Source organism: Ranitomeya variabilis, chromosome 8, assembly GCF_051348905.1.
Source record: "Ranitomeya variabilis isolate aRanVar5 chromosome 8, aRanVar5.hap1, whole genome shotgun sequence".
Taxonomy (NCBI): Eukaryota; Metazoa; Chordata; class Amphibia; order Anura; family Dendrobatidae; genus Ranitomeya; species Ranitomeya variabilis.
In genome coordinates, this window is record NC_135239.1 from 28821390 (window position 1) to 28839381 (window position 17992).

At 46.5% G+C, this 17992-nt stretch overlaps 2 protein-coding genes across 2 annotated transcripts in view; one reads left to right on the forward strand and one right to left on the reverse strand.

Annotated features, from left to right (window-relative positions):
• LOC143787351 (calcium-activated chloride channel regulator 1-like) overlaps positions 1–11031 on the reverse strand; it is a 97838-nt gene extending 86807 nt beyond the window's left edge. The window contains exon 1 of the mRNA XM_077276012.1: positions 10873–11031. Within this exon, the coding sequence (XP_077132127.1) occupies positions 10873–11031 (159 nt within the window). The remainder of the gene's footprint in view (positions 1–10872) is intronic.
• A 5052-nt stretch (positions 11032–16083) lies between these two features.
• LOC143787353 (cytochrome P450 4B1-like) overlaps positions 16084–17992 on the forward strand; it is a 58844-nt gene continuing 56935 nt past the window's right edge. The window contains exons 1-2 of the mRNA XM_077276015.1: positions 16084–16377; positions 17660–17804. Of these exons, the coding sequence (XP_077132130.1) occupies positions 16186–16377; positions 17660–17804 (337 nt within the window). The 5' untranslated portion in view covers positions 16084–16185. The remainder of the gene's footprint in view (positions 16378–17659; positions 17805–17992) is intronic.

A 17992-nucleotide genomic window follows, 5' to 3' on the forward strand; every position in this document is an offset into this window, starting at 1 on the left:
AAGGTGCAGGGGGGGATTTACTGTGAGTGGATGGGGGGCATATATTGTGGGGGGATTTACTGTGAGTGGGGATGGGGGCATATATTGTGGGGGGGATTTACTGTGAGTGGGGATGGGGGCATATATTGTGGGGGGGATTTACTGTGAGTGGGGATGGGGGGCATATATTGTGGGGGGATTTACTGTGAGTGGGGATGGGGGGCATATATTGTGGGGGGGATTTACTGTGAGTGGGGATGGGGGGCATATATTGTGGGGGGATTTACTGTGAGTGGGGATGGGGGCATATATTGTGGGGGGATTTACTGTGAGTGGGGATGGGGGCATATATTGTGGGGGGATTTACTGTGAGTGGGGAGGGGGGCATATATTGTGGGGGGATTTACTGTGAGTGGGGATGGGGGGCATATATTGTGGGGGGATTTACTGTGAGTGGGGATGGGGGCATATATTGTGGGGGGATTTATTGTGAGTGGGGATGGGGGGCATATATTGTGGGGGGATTTACTGTGAGTGGGGATGGGGGGCATATATTGGGTGGGGGGATTTACTGTGAGTGGGGATGGGGGGCATATATTGGGGGGGGGATTTACTGTGAGTGGGGATGGGGGGCATATATTGGGGGGATTTGCTGTGAGTGGGGATGGGGGGATTTAATGTGAGTGGGGATAGTGGGATATATTATTGGATTGGGGATATTTAATATGAGTGGAGATGGGGGGATTTATTGTGGGGGGAGATTTAATATGAGTGGAGATGGGGTATTTATTGTGTGTGGAGATGGGGGATTGAATGTGTGTGGGGGGAGATTTGTCATGGGGATGGGGGGATTTAATGTGTGGGGGAGATCTGAGGACACAAAATGAAGAGCAAAGGGGGAGATGGGGGGCATATATGAGGAAACAGTATGGGGGATGGGTGCTGACAGTTTGGGGAGCAAACAGGGGAATGTATGCGGACACAGTATGAGTAGCGATGTGAAAAACGTATGTGGACAGAGTACGGGGAGTGAGGGTGTTGGGATGTGTGCATGCGTAGCATGGGGGACAGTGTAAGGGCACAGCCAGGAGGGGACAGTATACAAAGGAGGGGGAGTGTGATGAGACAGTACAGTATAAATACTGGGCCCTATAGGGGGGACACAGTATGAGAGGACAGTGTGAAGAGGGGGCCGGTATAGAAAGGAGAGGTCAGTGTGAAGAGCATGTACCATAAGACAGACAGTGTGGGGGTCATATTTTGTACAGACAATATAGTGAGGGGAAATTTTTTATTCAGGAGCATTATAATGACACTTGTATCTTTAAGGGCGTCATGTGGAGATTTTCTGCAAAAGAGCGGAGAATATGGAAGTCTGCAGAGACGGCTGTGGATGAGAAAACGCATCATGGGGTCTGGACAAGATGAAGAAATGAAGGAGAACAACTCCAGAGACGACGTCATCTATAAGGTACCTGGATGTAAATGTTATTTGTGATACTGACTAACTCTCATGTTTTTATTTGTTAGGAGCATTAAAGGGGATGTCCAGGTTTGTGATGAGTCTGCAGTCATTCTTTGTGACTGCAGACTTCTGACTTCTCACAGTGCACACTGCACGCTGTCAGGATTCTCTTGTGCTGGCGATTTACATACATGCGGTCACGTGCTGACTAGACATGTGTGGCCTCACTCTATGAAAATGAACTGAGCGAGGCCGGGCACGTCTAGTCGGAATGTGGTCAGAAGTATACAAATCACATGCTTGTGCTGACATGACCGTCCACCGGCCAGGGAGAATCCTAAAAGTGTGCAGTGCATGCGTTGTGAGAATTCAGAAGCTGCGATGTCAGGATTCAGCTCTGCAGGTTCCAGTAGTCGTCACATGGACACATCACTCATATGTGATTTTCATACTCATGGTCCTGTAACAACGAGCTTCTCTTCTGCTTCTCTCAGTTTTTCACTGAACATTGGGAGCTTAAGGGAGAGGAGCTCGTCGGTACATGACTAAGTGTGAAAATCGCATACGTTCTGGGGGGGGGGGGGGGCGCCAAACTCGGGAACAGCCCCGGGCGGCAAAAGCTCCAGCTACGCCCCTGTTCACAGCGTGACACTAAGTAGCAGTAATGTGCTGTTTGTATTATTATTTTATAGGATGAAAATGGTCAGGGTCTATCTGATGAAGATCTGCGGGCAGAGGTGGACACATTCATGTTTGAAGGACACGATACAACAGCCAGTGGCATCTCTTGGATACTATACTCCTTGGCTAAATACCCCGAACACCAGGAGAAATGTCGGGAGGAGATCAGAGAAGTTCTGCAGGGAAGGAAAATAGTAGAATGGTAAGAACATGGTGTTTTGAATGGTCATTACTAGGGTTGAGCAACTTTTACTTTTTCAGGATCGAGTCGGGTTTCGCGAAACCCGACTTTGTCAAAAGTCGGGTAGGGTGAAATCGGCCGATTATTTCGAAAAGTTGGGGATCCGACCGAAACACGAAACCCAATGCAAGTCAATGGAGAATCAAAGTCGGCAGTGAGTGGAGGACAGGAAAACATCAACAGAGCCCATTTTAATGCCAAAAACATCAATTCTTGTTACTTAAGCTTGTCAATCTTAATTTACCTTATAATAATAGTTAGCCATTGAAAATTTGGGGGTCTTTTGGCAACAGTTGTGGGGGGAGTAGGGCTGGCTCAAGTTTTTCGTGGGCCCAGGAAACGCGGACTACGTCACGGCGGTGGAGCAGGGAGAGGTAAGTATTTCAACTTTGCAAGTGCTGTGATCCTGAGCAAGCAGGGGGGCACACTCAAAGTACGGCGTTGTGATTGACGGCAGGGGCGCCTCCCACCGGCAGAGACACTTTTGCGTACTATGAGGGGCCCTGTGCCAGTGACGTCGCCAACGAGTATGCCCCCCCCACCTGTTGAAGGAACCTGCACTTTCATCTGCACCTTCCTCTTTGTCCCCGTGTAAGGTGGTATAGTATGCGGGAAGGGGAACCAGATTTTCTGCAGGGTCAGATACTGGCTATGTAGAGTGCAAGGGGAATGTAGTGGTCTGGGTCAATGTACCGGCAGACTCATCTAGCAGTGGCTGGGCAATGGGCAAGATGAGGAGGAAACACAGATATAGGCCCAAAGAATAAAGTAGGCTAAATGCAGTTCAAAATTGGTAACAGGAGTAAACAGGCAGCACTGCTTTGTTCAGTGGAGGAGAACAGCAAGGAGCGGCAGACACCGTTAGTAGGCCCAACCAAACCAGTAGGCCAAATGCAGTTTTAAAATTCCTATAGGCCGAAAGCCTGAAGATTGAAGTTCAGGAGAAAAACACAGGAGAATACCAAGGAGCGGCAGACACCGTTAGTAGGCCCAACCAAACTAGTAGGCCAAATGCACTTTAATATGTGATATCGGCTGCAAATTGAGGCTCTGCTTTGTGCAGTGAAGGACAGCTGTATTGAGTGGCGCAGACAGACACAGTAGTAGGCCTAAATTAAAAAAGTTGGCTCAATGCAGTTTAAAATTGGTTACAGGGGTACACAGGCGGCAGAGCGTTGTTAAGCGGAGGACGATTGTCAGGACTGGAGTGGCCCAGACAGACTTAGTAGGCCTAAAATAAAAATTAGGCGCAATGCAGTTAAAAATGGGTAACAGGGGTACACAGGCAGCATTGTTTTGTTAGGCGGAGGACGATTGCTAGGAGTGGCGCAGACAGACTTACTAGGCCTAAAATAAAAAAGTAGGCTCAATGCAGTTCAAAATGGGTAACGGGTACACAGGCAGCATTGTTTTGGTCAGCGGAGGACGATTAGTAGGAGTGGCGCAGACAGACTTACTAGGCCTAAAATAAAAAAGTTTGCTCAATGCAGTTTAAAATGAGTAACGGGTACACAGGCAGCACTGGTTTGGTCAGCGGAGGACGATTGCTAGGAGTGGCGCAGACAGACTTACTAGGCCTAAAATAAAAAAGTTGGCTCAATGCAGTTTAAAATGGGTAACAGGGGTACACAGGCAGCACTGGTTTGGTCAGCGGAGGACGAATGCTAGGAGTGGCGCAGACAGACTTACTAGGCCTAAAATAAAAAAGTTGGCTCAATGCAGTTTAAAATGGGTAACAGGGGTACACAGGCAGCACTGGTTTGGTCAGCGGAGGACGATTGCTAGGAGTGGCGCAGACAGACTTACTAGGCCTAAAATAAAAAAGTTGCCTCAATGCAGTTCTAAACTGGTAACAGTAGTAAACTGGTGGCACTGCTTTGTTCGGTGGAGGACAACTGGAATAAGTGGCTGACACAGTACGTTGGCCTAAATAGTAAAGCGGGCTAAATGTCTGCAAAAAAAATGTTCGTAAATAAACAGGTGGCAAAGCAAAGTACAGGGGTGGGTTCCTCTGCTGAGTACCAGATAGTGGTAGTTCGCGCACAGTATTCACAGGTCAAAATGGAGGGCATGGTCCCTGTATATATTTACTATCATCTCTCAATTTGTATTGGCAGTGCCATTGAAGGATTTAACAGCACCGACTAAACAGCGGTGGAGCACTGTTTGAGCTGGGGGGGGGAACACTCTCGTGGGCGGCGGTACTGGCCCAGGGCCCCTCATATTACGACGTTGTGTCTGACGTTGGGTGTGCACCCCCACCGCCAGAGACACTTAATTGTACTATGAGGGACCCTGTGCCAGTGCCGTCGGCCAAAAGTGGGCACACCCACCTGCCCAGGCAAATAGCACTCGCACGGGTGCTTGCGCCAAGTGGTGACCACGGGCCCGTGGGGGGAGTCAGCCCATTTAGGGAGGAGTTAAAAATGGCCTATGGTGGACATTCAGCAGCAGCAAATGGAGGAATTGGAGCAGTCAGTAAGAGGAGTCCAAAAGCAAGACCTTTTTAAAGGAAAGCTACGTGTCAGCAGGGGAAGGTGGGGCAAAAGAATTTGAAATCCATGATTGGTTCATTTTAATGAAGGTTAGATCATCAACATTTTGGGTAGCCAGACGTGTCCTTTTTTCGGTCAGTATTGAACCAGCAGCACTGAACACTCTTTCTGATAGCACACTGGCAGCAGGGCAAGCGAGCTCCTGTAATGCATATTCTGCCAATTCAGGCCAGGTGTCTAGTTTAGATGCCCAGTAATCAAAGGGGAATGACCTGTGAGGGAGAACATCGATAAGGGAGGAAAAGTAGTTTGTAACCATACTGGACAAATGCTGTCTCCTGTCACTTTGAATCGATGCAGCTGTCCCTGTCGTTTCAGCGGTCATTGAAAAATCACTCCACAACCTTGTCATAAAACCCCTCTGTCCAACGCCACTTCGGATTTCTGCACCGCAAGCACCTCTGCCATGTTGCCCCCTACGGCTCGTGTGAGAACCATCACCGCCGCTGTGTGCTGGGAATGCCAGAACCAAACGGTCTACAAGAGTTGCTTGTTTGGTAGCCAATATTTGCTCTAGGTTCTCATGTGGCATGATATTTTGCAATTTCCCTTTGTAGCGTGAATCCAGTAGGCAGGCCAACCAGTAATCATCATCATTTTGACAATGCGGGTGTCCCTTTTTAGGATACGCAAGGCATACTCAGCCATGTGGGCCAATGTTCCAGGTGTAAATTCACTGCTTCTGCTGGGTTGAGGAGCACTTTCTTGCAAATCTACATCACAAGTGTCCCGCAAGAAACCTGTACCAGACCTTGCAACGGCACCAGTTTCTATTGCCCCCTGAGAAGCTTCCTCCTCCCATACATATTCATCCCCATCATCCTCCTCCTCATCCTCTTCGTCCGCCACCTCGTCCTGGACAGTTCCCTGACCAGACAATGGCTTACTGTCATCAAGGCTTCCCTCCTCCTCGGCTGCAGACGCCTGCTCCTTAATGTGCGTCAAACTTTGCATCAGCAGAAGCATAAGTGGGATGCTCATGCTTATGATGGCGTCGTCTGCACTAACCAGCCGTGTGCATTCCTCAAAACACTGAAGGACTTGACAGAGGTCTTGTAGCTTCAACCACTGCACACCATACAACTCCATGTCTGCCATCCAACTGCCTGCCCGTGTATGCGTATCCTCTCACAAATAAATGACGGCACGCCTCTGTTCACACAGCCTCTGAACCATGTGCAGTGTGGAGTTCCACCTTATTGCAACATCTATAATTAGGCGTTGGTGTGGAAGATTTAGCGATCGCTGATGGTTCTGCATACGGCTGGAGTGTACGGGCGACCGGCGTATATGCGAATAAAGTTTTCGCACCTTCAGGAGCAGGGCTGGTAACTCCGGATAATTTTTCAGGAAGCACTGCACCACCAGGTTCAAAGTGTGAGCCAGGCAAGGTATGTGTTTCAGTTCTGAAAGGGCTATGGCAGCCATAAAATTCCTTCCGTCATCACTGACTACCTTGCCTGCCTCAAGATGTACACTTCCCAGCCATGACTCACTTTCTTGCTGCAAGAACTCGGCCAGTACTTCCGCGGTGTGTCTGTTGTCGCCCAAACACTTCATTTCCAACACAGCCTGCTGACGCTTACCACTAGCTGTTCCATAATGAGACACCTCGTGTGCAACACTGGCAGCTGCGGATGGAGTTGCCAGGCGACTGCGCTCTGTGGACGAGTTGTCGCTTCTGGAGGAGGAGGGGTGTCGAACGCCTACTGCCAACTGTTTCCTAGACCGTGGGCTAGGCAGAACTGTCCCACTATGGCTGTCCCCTGTGGACCCTGCATCCACCACATTAACCCAGTGCGCCGTGATGGACACGTAACGTCCCTGGCCATGCCTACTGGTCCATGCATCTGTGGTGAGGTGCATCTTTCCACTGACAGACTGCCTCAGTGCATAGACAATGCGGTCTTTGACATGCTGGTGGAGGGCTGGGATGGCTTTTCTCGCAAAGAAGTGGCGACTGGGTAGGTCATAGCGTGGTACTGTGTAGGCCATCAGGTCTTTGAAAGATTTGCTTTCAACCAACCGGTAGGGCATCATCTCTAACGAGATTAATCTGGCAATGTGGGCGTTCAAACCCTGTGTACGCGGATGAGAGGATGAGTACTTTCTTTTCCTCACGAGAGTCTCTTCTAGGGTGAGCTGGACAGGAGACCTGCAGATGGTGGAACTAGGGGTGGTGGTGGACATGGCGGTTTGAGAGACAGTTGGTGATGTTGGCCTACATACAGTGCTTCCTACCAATAACCTTCTGATTCCCTGCCTGCTTTGGCCTTGCGACGATCCCTCCACATTTGCTGCTGGTGGTGTCCGAACCGGTGGGCTTACAGTGAGGGAAGCAATGTGGCATTGCTGACTACCTTCATTCTGACCAGGTGCACCAACGGTACAGGACGTTTGGTAATTAGTCCAGGCTTGCAAGTGCATGCTGGTTAAATGTCTACGCATGCACGTTGTATTTAAATTTAGAAGATTCTTCCCTCTGCTAAAGGTCTTTGAGCATTTCTTACAGATCACTTTAGAGTGATCATTGGGATCTTGGTCAAAAAAATGCCTCGCTGCACTCTTCCTACTATGGAATTCCTTTTCAGGCATTGCACGCTGTGCAACTTTCAGCGGTTGGCCACGCTGTCCTAAAACTGTTTTTGTCACACGTTTTGGGCCTGATACGGGCCTGGCTGATGACAGCTGTTGCGATGTAGATTGGTGTTGCTGCGGATAACCCTCCTCCGCTTGTGAGCTAGTGCCAGCGGCACCCTCTTCCCCCAATGGCTGCCAATCTGGGTCAAGAACTGGGTCATCTATCACCTCCTCCTCCACAATGTCATGTGCACCTTCCTCAGTGTCACCGTGTAAGCCGGTGCTATAGCGTTCGGGACAGGGCACCATAGTCTCATCAGGGTCAGATTCTGGCTCAGGAAACTGCGAGGTCAATGTAGTGATCTGAGTCAATGGAACAGCATCATAATCTAGCTGTGGCTGTGCATCAGTGCATTCCATGTCCGATTCTTCTTGTAATGGGCAGTGTACAATTTCCCTTTCTAACCCTGGCACGGTATGGGTAAAGAGCTCCATGGAGTAACCTGTAGTGTCGCCTGACGCATCCTTCACTTTTGGTTTGGCAGAAGGAAACAAGGAAACGTCTTTTTCCGGACCGGAAGCATCCACTGACGACTGGCTGCTCTTAGATTTTGAACTTTGGGAAGAGGAGGCGAAAGAGCTAGAGGCTGAGTCAGCAAGGAAAAACAAAACTTTTTCCTGCTGCTCCGGCTTTAAAAGCTGTTTTCCTACTCCCAGGTAAGGGAGCCTTCGAGGCCTTGTGTAGCCAGACGATGACGCAGGCTCAACACCTCCAGCCTTAGGTGCTACTGTGCTTTTGCCACTACCACCAGATGTAGCACCACCACCACCATCAGTACTAGCTGGCAACCCCCGCCCACGGCCTCTTCCACCAGACTTCCTCATTTTTTGGGGGGAGACACTGAACCACAACTCTGTCCCAGTGGTATAACACAACACTATGAACGTGGCAGAAAGTGGCTGCCTGATATATGACACACTAGCAGTGCAGCAGAATATAAACTGTGTGAGAATTACTATCTCACTTTTGGGGGGAGACACTGAACCACAACTCTGGCCCAGTGCTATAACACAACACTATGAACGTGGCAGAAAGTGGCTGCCTGATATGACACACTAGCAGTACTGCAGAATATAAACTGTGTGAGAAATACTATCTCACTTTTGGGGGGAGACACTGAACCACAACTCTGGCCTAGTGGTATAACACAACACTATGAACATGGCAGAAAGTGGCTGCCTGATATATGACACACTAGCAGTACAGCAAAATATAAACTGTGTGAGAAATACTATCTCACTTTTGGGGGGAGACACTGAACCACAGCTCTGGCCCAGTGGTATAACACAACACTATAAACCTGGCAGAAAGTGGCTGCCTGATATACGACGCACTAGCAGTACTGCAGAATATAAACTGTGTGAAAAATACTATCTCACTTTTTGGGGGAGACACTGAACCACAACTCTGGCCCAGTGGTATAACACAACACTATGAACGTGGCAGAAAGTGGCTGCGTGATATACGACACACTAGCAGTACAGCAGGATATAAACTGTGTGAGAATTACTATCTCACTTTTGGGGGGAGACACTGAACCACAACTCTGGCCCAGTGGTATAACACAACACTATGAACGTGGCAGAAAGTGGCTGTAATTATTATAAAAAATAAAAAAAAATTACTGCAATAACACGCTCCCTAGTCCCTACAATGATCTCAGGACAAGTATGGCAGCAATAAAAAGGACTTCAGAACAAAAAAGTGTGGACAAATAAACAAGACAGGTAACTGTGCAGAAAGGAGCAACAGGATTTTTGCTTTGAAAAAAGCAGTTGGTTTGCACAGCACCGTGCACACAGCTATGCAGCTGCTGCACTAAAATACGACCTCCACTGTCCCTGCACAAAAAGGTGGTGTGGGACAGTGAAAATCGCTCCAGCACAAGCGGTTTGGGGGTTTATATTTCCTCCCTAACTCTGTCCCTGCTTCTGACTAACTGCAGCAAACTCTCCCTATGCTCAGATCGGCAGAAATAAGATGGCGGTCGGCGTGCACGCCCCTTTATAGCCCCTGTGATGCCGCAGACAGCAAGCCAATCACTGCCATGCCCTTGTCTAAGATGGTGGGAACAGAGACCTATGTCATCACGCTGCCCACACTCTGCGTCCTCCTTCACTGGATGAAAAACGGCGGTAACAGCGTCATACGAAACGCGACTTTGGCGCTCTGATCGTGTACCGCATGGCCGATCCCACACTACGATCGGTTCGGGTTTCATGAAACCCGACTTTGCCTAAAAGTCGGCGATTTCTGAAAATGACAGATCCGTTTCGCTCAACCCTAGTAATAAGTTATAGCAAAACTACAAAACAGAAGGGGGCTTCATCAGAGAAAAAAAAACTTGAAGGAAGTACAGGTACTGGACTGCAGAGGTCAGGGGGTAAAGTTGTTTTCTCTGATGAAGCCCCCTTCCGACTGTTTGGGACATCTGGAAGAATGATTGTCCGGAGAAGAAAAGATGAGCACTGCCATGAGTCTTGTGTCCTGACAACAGAAAAGAATCCTTAAACTATTTATGTCATGTGTGGGAGGGTTTAATCCATGTAGGGGGCTCAATCATAAATTTGCTTAAGAATACGGCCATGAATAAATAATGGGATCTAAACCTCCTCCAAGAGCAACTTGTCCCAAAGATCCAGGAGCAGTGTGGTGATGAACAGGGCTTTTCCAGCATGATGGGGACCATATCACAAGGCAAAAGTGATAACTAAGTGGCTTGGTGAACAAAACATTGACATTTTTGGCCCATTGTCAGGAAAATCCCCAGATCTCAATTCCATTGAGAACCCGTGATCAAGCCTCGAAAAGCAGGAGGACAACCAAAATAACAAAAAAATGTGATGAACTTCAAGCACTGATTAGGTAAAACTGGGTGGACTGATCCTCAGTCGGGATTTTTCCCAGAAGCAGAAATCCATTTGCCAAGAGCTCATAAATTTGGGTCAGTCTCAAAATTTTGGGCTTTGACCGTATAATATAGCAAACTCAAACATGACCAGACATATCAGTGATGCAACCTGTGCAGCCACAAAGGGGCCCAAGAGGTAAAGGGGCCACTACCACCTCCAAAGCAGGTGGAATTGTGCATTATGAGAAGTTTTTGGACTGTGTAGGACCCGTATACTGTTCTTGCCCAGAGGCCCTCAGTATCTGTCCCTGAACTCAAAGCCACCTGGTTTAGACCAGAATAGAATAGATTTGCTCTCACCTTTGATAGGACCACCACTCTGGAAGACCAATCTTGGGTGTCCTTCTTAAGAAGGTGTCAACAACGTTCCGTTTTACTCTAATTGTGTAATGACCTTACCTGAATTTTTTCTATGAGCACAACATCTTCGGGTACCTCCGGGTGTATGGCGATTACGATATCATCATATGCCCCAGCGTTACACTTCACCATAGAAGCTTCAGTTGTGAGGAAGAAGACTTGAAATCCCAGTAAAGCCAACACTCCCCATGTCGCCATCCTGTATAGGATCCTGTATAACCCAACTGTGTTTTTCCTTTATGGTGATATAGTGTTGTGTGATCGAAAAGTTTATAAGAACTTTACTGCTTTGTTTCTCAGATGATTGGGTGACATTACACTCGTGGGCAATCTCAGCTGAGTCAATAGCGTAATAATGCAACAGAAATAGAAAAGGAATTTTTCTGGGTGAAACTGGAATTTGCTGGTGTTAGAACAATCAAAAAAAAGTTTTTGGATATTGAGCTTTAGTAAAGTTTTGGAAATAAGTCATTAAGAGATTTAAAGGGTAGGTTGAGTTAGGGGTCCCCTCATGGTAAAGTCAGAATGGGGCCTGTTTGTGCGCCTGAAGAGTCTTATTCAGGATCAGCTTTGCTTCTAATATCTAGAAAAAAAGGGCAATGTTAATATGCCCACTGCCAATGGGTCTCACGCAAAATAGAAAGTCAGAGCATAAAACCGTAAAAGCTACCAGCCCTGTGGGTCCTATAGCAAAAACAAAGAAAATGATGCCCAATTGTATCAACATGTTCACAATAGTACAGTATCCCCCTTTTTTTGTGGGAAAGGGACGTGACAACCCTCAATACGACATCTGCCTTTTAACCTTTACAATGCATTTTGTGGAGTGTTTTCCCACAAATGACACATCCACAGGATAGCAAATTAATGTCTGATTGTTGGGGCCCCATTGTTAGGACCCTCATGATCATTAGAAGTCCTGAATAGTGGCATGGTGTTGCATGCACGTTGCCGCACCATTCAATGCCTATGGTATAGAGATGGCTGCATACATTACTTAGCTGGTTCCCTCAACCCCATAGGTAAGTGGAGCATCGGTGCGCATGCGCCAGCAGGTTAATCTCAGCTAGTCTAAGATTTTTTGTGAAATCCATATAAATAATGATCAGGTTTCAGATTTTACAATCTGAAGTCATTATGTCATTATTTTTAGCCGCATGTTATAAAATATCACATTTACTTGGATTTTAAGAGGATTTGGGTGCAGGACAGGACTGTTCTTTTTATGCCCTCTGTTGACCTGATAGGATGCACTGTAAATTCTTGCTTTTTATGCAGTCTCTTCTGTATGCCTTTCGGTGGCAACGCCTTTGCAAACTATATTATGTGATCTATGAATCTGGGTGTGGGCACTATGTAGGTAAAGAGCAAAACATTGTACTGCCTAAAAACATATCTACTCAGAAAATGCATTATACTTTAACAAGAACCTGTCAGTACGATTTTGTAACGTAAAGACAAACTATGTAATGGCGCTGTAATACTGATTAAATTGACGCCTCTGGTGAACAAATGCACTTTATGGTTCTTCTTTAATCACCATTTGAAGTTTTCTGCTGATTTCGGTGCACAGGGGCCGGACTGTGCACTGGCTCTTCTCCTACCGGTTTTTGGTTCACCAGCCCCTCTGCTTGACTCCTCTATTTGAAGAGGAGGTTTCAAACACATGAAGCAGGTCACTGAAAAAGCAGTGCCCCTTTATTCAAAGGCTAGAGGCAGGCAGAGGAGGCAGGGATTCCCAGGCAGAGAAGAGAAGACCAAGTGCACAGTCCGGCCCCTGTGTACCGAAATCTAATTAACGGAAAACTTCAAATGGTGATTAAAGAAGAACCACAAAGTGTTTTTTTGTTTTTTTAATGGCTTTATTTTCAATGGGGTAAAAGGGCGATGAATTGAACTTACGGTATGTGTTTTTTTTTTTTCCTTTATTCAATAGTCCCCTTAGGAGACTTGAAGCTGTGACTGTCCGATATCCTGTGCACACATAGCAGGCTATGTGTAGCAAAAATCTTGATTTCCTATTTCACAGAAGAATCGTGATGACAGGCGAGAGAGTCTTTTGCGGACCCCGTCTGTCATGACAATCCATCGACGCCCCACAATCACATGACGGGGCGTCAATGGGCGGGTTCTGTGATATATTTCCGGTTGACGCATGTTAAATTCCGCTGTCCGTCGTTGACAGTGGCATTTAACTGGCTAACAGCAGTGGGTGCATCTCGGATCCATCCATGGCTGTTAGAGACACTTGATGGCTGATTAAATCAGCCATCAAGTGCGAGGAAAGATGGGGGCTCCAGCGCTAACACGACATGGAAACGACTGCTGAGATAAATATACGTCATTGGTCGTAAAGGGATCAAACTGCTGATTTGGGAGAGTAACTTCTTGTTACAGAAATTCCCCTTTATATAGCACCATAACATGCATATATAACCCTATATGGTTAAAACATCATATTATCATAGAATGGCCACAAAATACTGCCCTTCAATAATAGCACTAAGCTCTTTATAAACATGACAATGCTCGGGCACATGGTTTTTAAGTTTGTTGATGGGTCATGACTCAGGGAAAATATTTCTCTTTCACTCCCTCTGTTCCAGCGCTTCTGGATGAGTTCATGGAAGAATTCAGGAATGCCACAGCCCTTTTATTCTAATGATTGGCGAGCGTCTCAGCATTTGAGTTTTACGAAAACAAGTATTGGAGCAATGTACTGTTACTTGCTCATTGTCTTTTGATAAAGAGGAAGAGGATTTGAACTCTAGCGCCACCTAATGGAAGTGGCAATCCTAAAAGTCAATATCGACCCTGTAATGAGTCTTGCCACATGACTTAGGATAAAAGCCAAACCAGACACTATTTGCAGACACATATTTGGGGTTGTTTGCCCCTCCTTAGTGCAAAGCAAGAGGTCTGATAAGGCTGGATGAGAGATCTCTGACTGAAAATACTTAAAAGACTATTCCTATTCATTTCAGTGTGAATCCATTTTGCTATTCAACTGAGTTCTCTGAGCATTTATTTCTACTTCAGGTTTTGCAAAACACATGGTAGAAAAAAAGCGCATGTCACTTTCATATACTAACCCCCCCCCCCCCCCGAAAAAAAAACCAAATAGCTTTTCCTACTCATTACTATGTAAGAAACTGACAGGACAAGAATTGCACGTGGATACATGTGCTGTTCGTGAATTTCATGGACCCATAGACCTATACGGGTGATTTTGAGCAGTGACTTGAATCAAAATAGTATAAACATGAGGATGAATGACCTCGGGGAGCTCAAAACATCCAACACCGCGGAGACATCATCACGTGTTTCTCAACGCAGTGATCCAGAACACTGCCCCCATCCCTTAAGGGAAATATGCAAATGCATGTAGAAAAGCAGTGGAGACACCATCACGTGTTTCTCAACGCAAGCAATGAATAGCCAGGTCTTTCACCGGGAAGGAACAACCACGGGAAGGGCAGCATCCAATAAAGGAAAACCACCTATGCCAAAACATGGTATCCATCCACAGACAGCTGTTTCAGGGTATCTGCCCCTCATCAGTGTGGAGTAGGAAACTGGCTATTGGGAGCAGTGCCTAGTAAAAAGACTATAAACATGAGGATGAATGACCTCGGGGAGATCAAAACATCCAACACCGCGGAGACACCATCACGTCATTACCAGAGACCAGATCCAATTAAAGGAGTCGAAAGACCAGATCCGAGAAAGGAGTTGAGAGACAAGATCCGAGAAAGGAGTTGAGAGACCAGATCCGAGAAAGGAGTCGAGAGACCGGATCCGAGTAAAGGAGTCGAGAGACCAGATCCGAGAAAGGAGTCGAGAGACCAGATCCGAGAAAGGAGTTGAGAGACCAGATCTGAGAAAGGAGTCGAGAGACCAGATCTGAGAAAGGAGTCGAGAGACCGGATCCGAGTAAAGGAGTCGAGAGACCAGATCCGAGTGAAGGAGTTGAGAGACCAGATCCAAGTACAGGAGCCAAGAGACCAGATCCGAGTACAGGTGTCGAGAGACCAGATCTGTGTAAAGAAGTCAAGAGACCAGATTCGAATAAAGGAGCTGAGAGACCAGATCTAGGTGAAGGACTCGAGAGACCAGATCCGGATAAAGGAGATGCGAAACCAGATCTGGGTAAAAGAGTTGAGAGACCAGATCTGAGTAAAGGAGTCGAGAGACTAGATCCACTTAAAGAAATCGAGAGACCAGATCCGAGTAAAGTAGTCGAGAGACTAGATCAGAGTACAGAAGCCAGGAGATCATATCCGAATAAAGTAGTTGAGAGATTAGATCCGGGTAAAGGAGCCAAGAGACCAGACCCAGGTGAAGGGGTTGATAGACCAGATCTGTGTAAAGACTCGAGAGAGACCAGAGCTGGGAGAGCGGAGTCAAGTGAAACAGAAGCAGGGCAGAGAGCGATACAACTCGGCTGCAGCAGAGAGATGTTCATGTGAGCCATCGCTTCCAGTGTAGACGTATGATAATAAGTGGGGATCGGGGCTCTGCCTCAGGGAATGACTGCAGCCAGTGTGACGAGTGTGCCGAGTAACTGACCAGTCTGGGACTGTAGCCTAGTGAGTAGTATTGTTGACCCCCTAATAAGGCCTGTGTGACGTTCTGTGTTGCCTAGAGAATGACAACAGAAATGGGCTCAGTAGTGACAGTGATGCCCTTTAGGTTGAGGTGTTAAGACTAAGACGTCACTGACAATAGCAGTTATTTAATGTTATTAACAGAACAATAATGTGTAAATAGCATTGTGTCAATAGCTTGTTCATCGGAATTACTGTATTTTTCTTGTAACATAACTTGTTTAATTTTCACTGCTTACGCTATCCACTGATATTGTGCCCAAGGCACCTGTTTCATTGTGTCAATCAGGGTTGGACTGGCCCACCAGAGAACCGGAGAATCCTCCGGTGGGCCCTGGCTTCTCCTTCCGGAGAGTTCATAGTGCAAACCTTGCATTTGCTATGGGGCTCTTCAGTGGGGGAGAAAGGTGGGCCCTCAGAATCAAATCCTCTGGTGGGCCCAATGTTCTTCAGTATGACACTGGTGTCAATCGAATAAATAGTTGTTGGTTTAAGTACAACTGTCTTCTCATTGTCTGCGTTCTACCTGTTAACGCTAGTCTCAGTTTAACTTTCCATGCTTCACAATGTGTCTGTCTACGGCTCCTTCCCTCCCTCTGGCATGCTGCCCTCCTCCTCCTCCTCATCCTCCTCCTCCTTTGTACAATGTCCTATGAACCTGCCTCGTCAGAGCAGAATCTTCCACTTGTTTGTTGCTGCGACATAATCCAGCTAAATCTAGCAGAGCTCAGGCTGTGTCTCGGCCATGTCAGCCCCTGTATTCTTTGGACTGCTCCCTATGAGTCCCTCTAATCTGTGGTCCTGGGCCGCCTGGTTCTGCCTCCTGTTTGTGTTGGTAAAAGGCTGGAGTCTGTATCTAAAATGGAGCCAGCTTGTTAAAGCTTTTAGCCCATTTGAGGGTCCCAAGCGTCACTGGCTGTATGGCAACGCTCAAGAGGTAAGAGGCGAGCAATGTGATTAACTTTGTGGAAGATTTTATTAAATATTACCATACTGATTACATAGCAATTCCATAAGCAAAGCTGCTTATTTTATGAGCAAAAGTGCAGCAAAATTCATTAATCTGGCATCTAAGAATCCAGAAAGTCTGATGGGAGGTTCCAGTGGATAATAATTTTGGCACCATCTGTAGCCTGCACTTCAGCCCCTTAAGGACTGGGTGATTTTTCGTTTTTGCACCAATGTTTTTTTCCTCCATTTATTCCAAGAGCAAAAACTTTTTTATTTTTCCATTGACATAGCCAGGTCAGGGCTTGTTTGATTTTTTTTGCATGATAATCTGTAGTTTGTATAACACCATTCATTAACCATTTCATGTGCTCAAAATGGGAATGGAGTAAAAATGTTTAAAAAAATGTAGTTTTGTCAGTGTTATTTGGATTTTGATTTTCTGGTGTTCATTAACTGGTACTAATGGTGTGGCAACATGATTTTCCAGGACAGTGTGATAACAGTGATACCAAATTTGTATAGTGCTTTTTTTCATTTACGTGGTTAAAAAACTGCTGAACTTTGATTAAAAAATTGGTTTGTGTTGCCATTTTTTGAGACCCATACCTTTTTTTTACTTTTCTGTTGACAGAGCTGTAAATTTTGGTAAGCATGGGGGTAGTTTAGCGCCAAGTGTCTGAGTGCAATTGGTCCATGTGAAGTATCTGGGGACAGTTATACCAAGGCTTGTTCCTCTTGGGAGTGACAGTGGTCTTCTCTATTGTGACAGTGGGCTGAAGGCTGGGAAAAAAGTGACGAATAGTCTGGGGAAATGCTGTGTATTGGATTACCGGGAGTAATGTGGAGAACAAGAGGGGAGAGGTGCCATGGTGCTGTGGTTCAGCGCGAACTGGGAAGGTCATCGGGGAGCTGACTGGGAATCCTTCCTCGAACACTTTTTCTTACAAGTTTGATATATGTTCAGTCGGATATACACATTTCCCCCTTATGTCAGTTACCTTGTTCTTGATTTTGACTTTCTTGCCACAGTTCATTAGCCATCACATGTAAGTGCCCTTGGACGTTTTTTGGAGTTACCAACAAAATGAGAGCCCCCTACATACTGTATGCTGTCTTCTCTTCAAGATCAATGCTATTCCCAGTTGGATATTTATGACATCCTGACTGTAAATTCGGTGGCATGACTGACATGGAGACTGCACAAAGCATTGCTGTTTATTGTGACTGTCTTATTTATGACAACCTGTCTGTCTTTATCCCAACCATAGTTCCTTCAGGATGGCAATGACATGAAGATTATGGTTCGTTATGCCGAACAATACCCATACGCCTTTCCACTGTGGATGGGAAATTTCTTTGCAGTCCTGTCGATATGCCACCCCGATTATGCAAAGGCTATCCTGTCCAGACAAGGTAAGAGGATGCCTACTGACCATCTGTCTTGTACTAAAGCTCCATTTCGGTATCCGTAGATATCTCGTTGATAGATCATAACTTGCTAACTCAAGACAACCCTTCTATATTCTCGGAAAGAAACGTTATAGGCAAAGCTATGGGGCCTGCAGGATTGCTCGAGGGCACAAGTCACTTATGCTTAGATG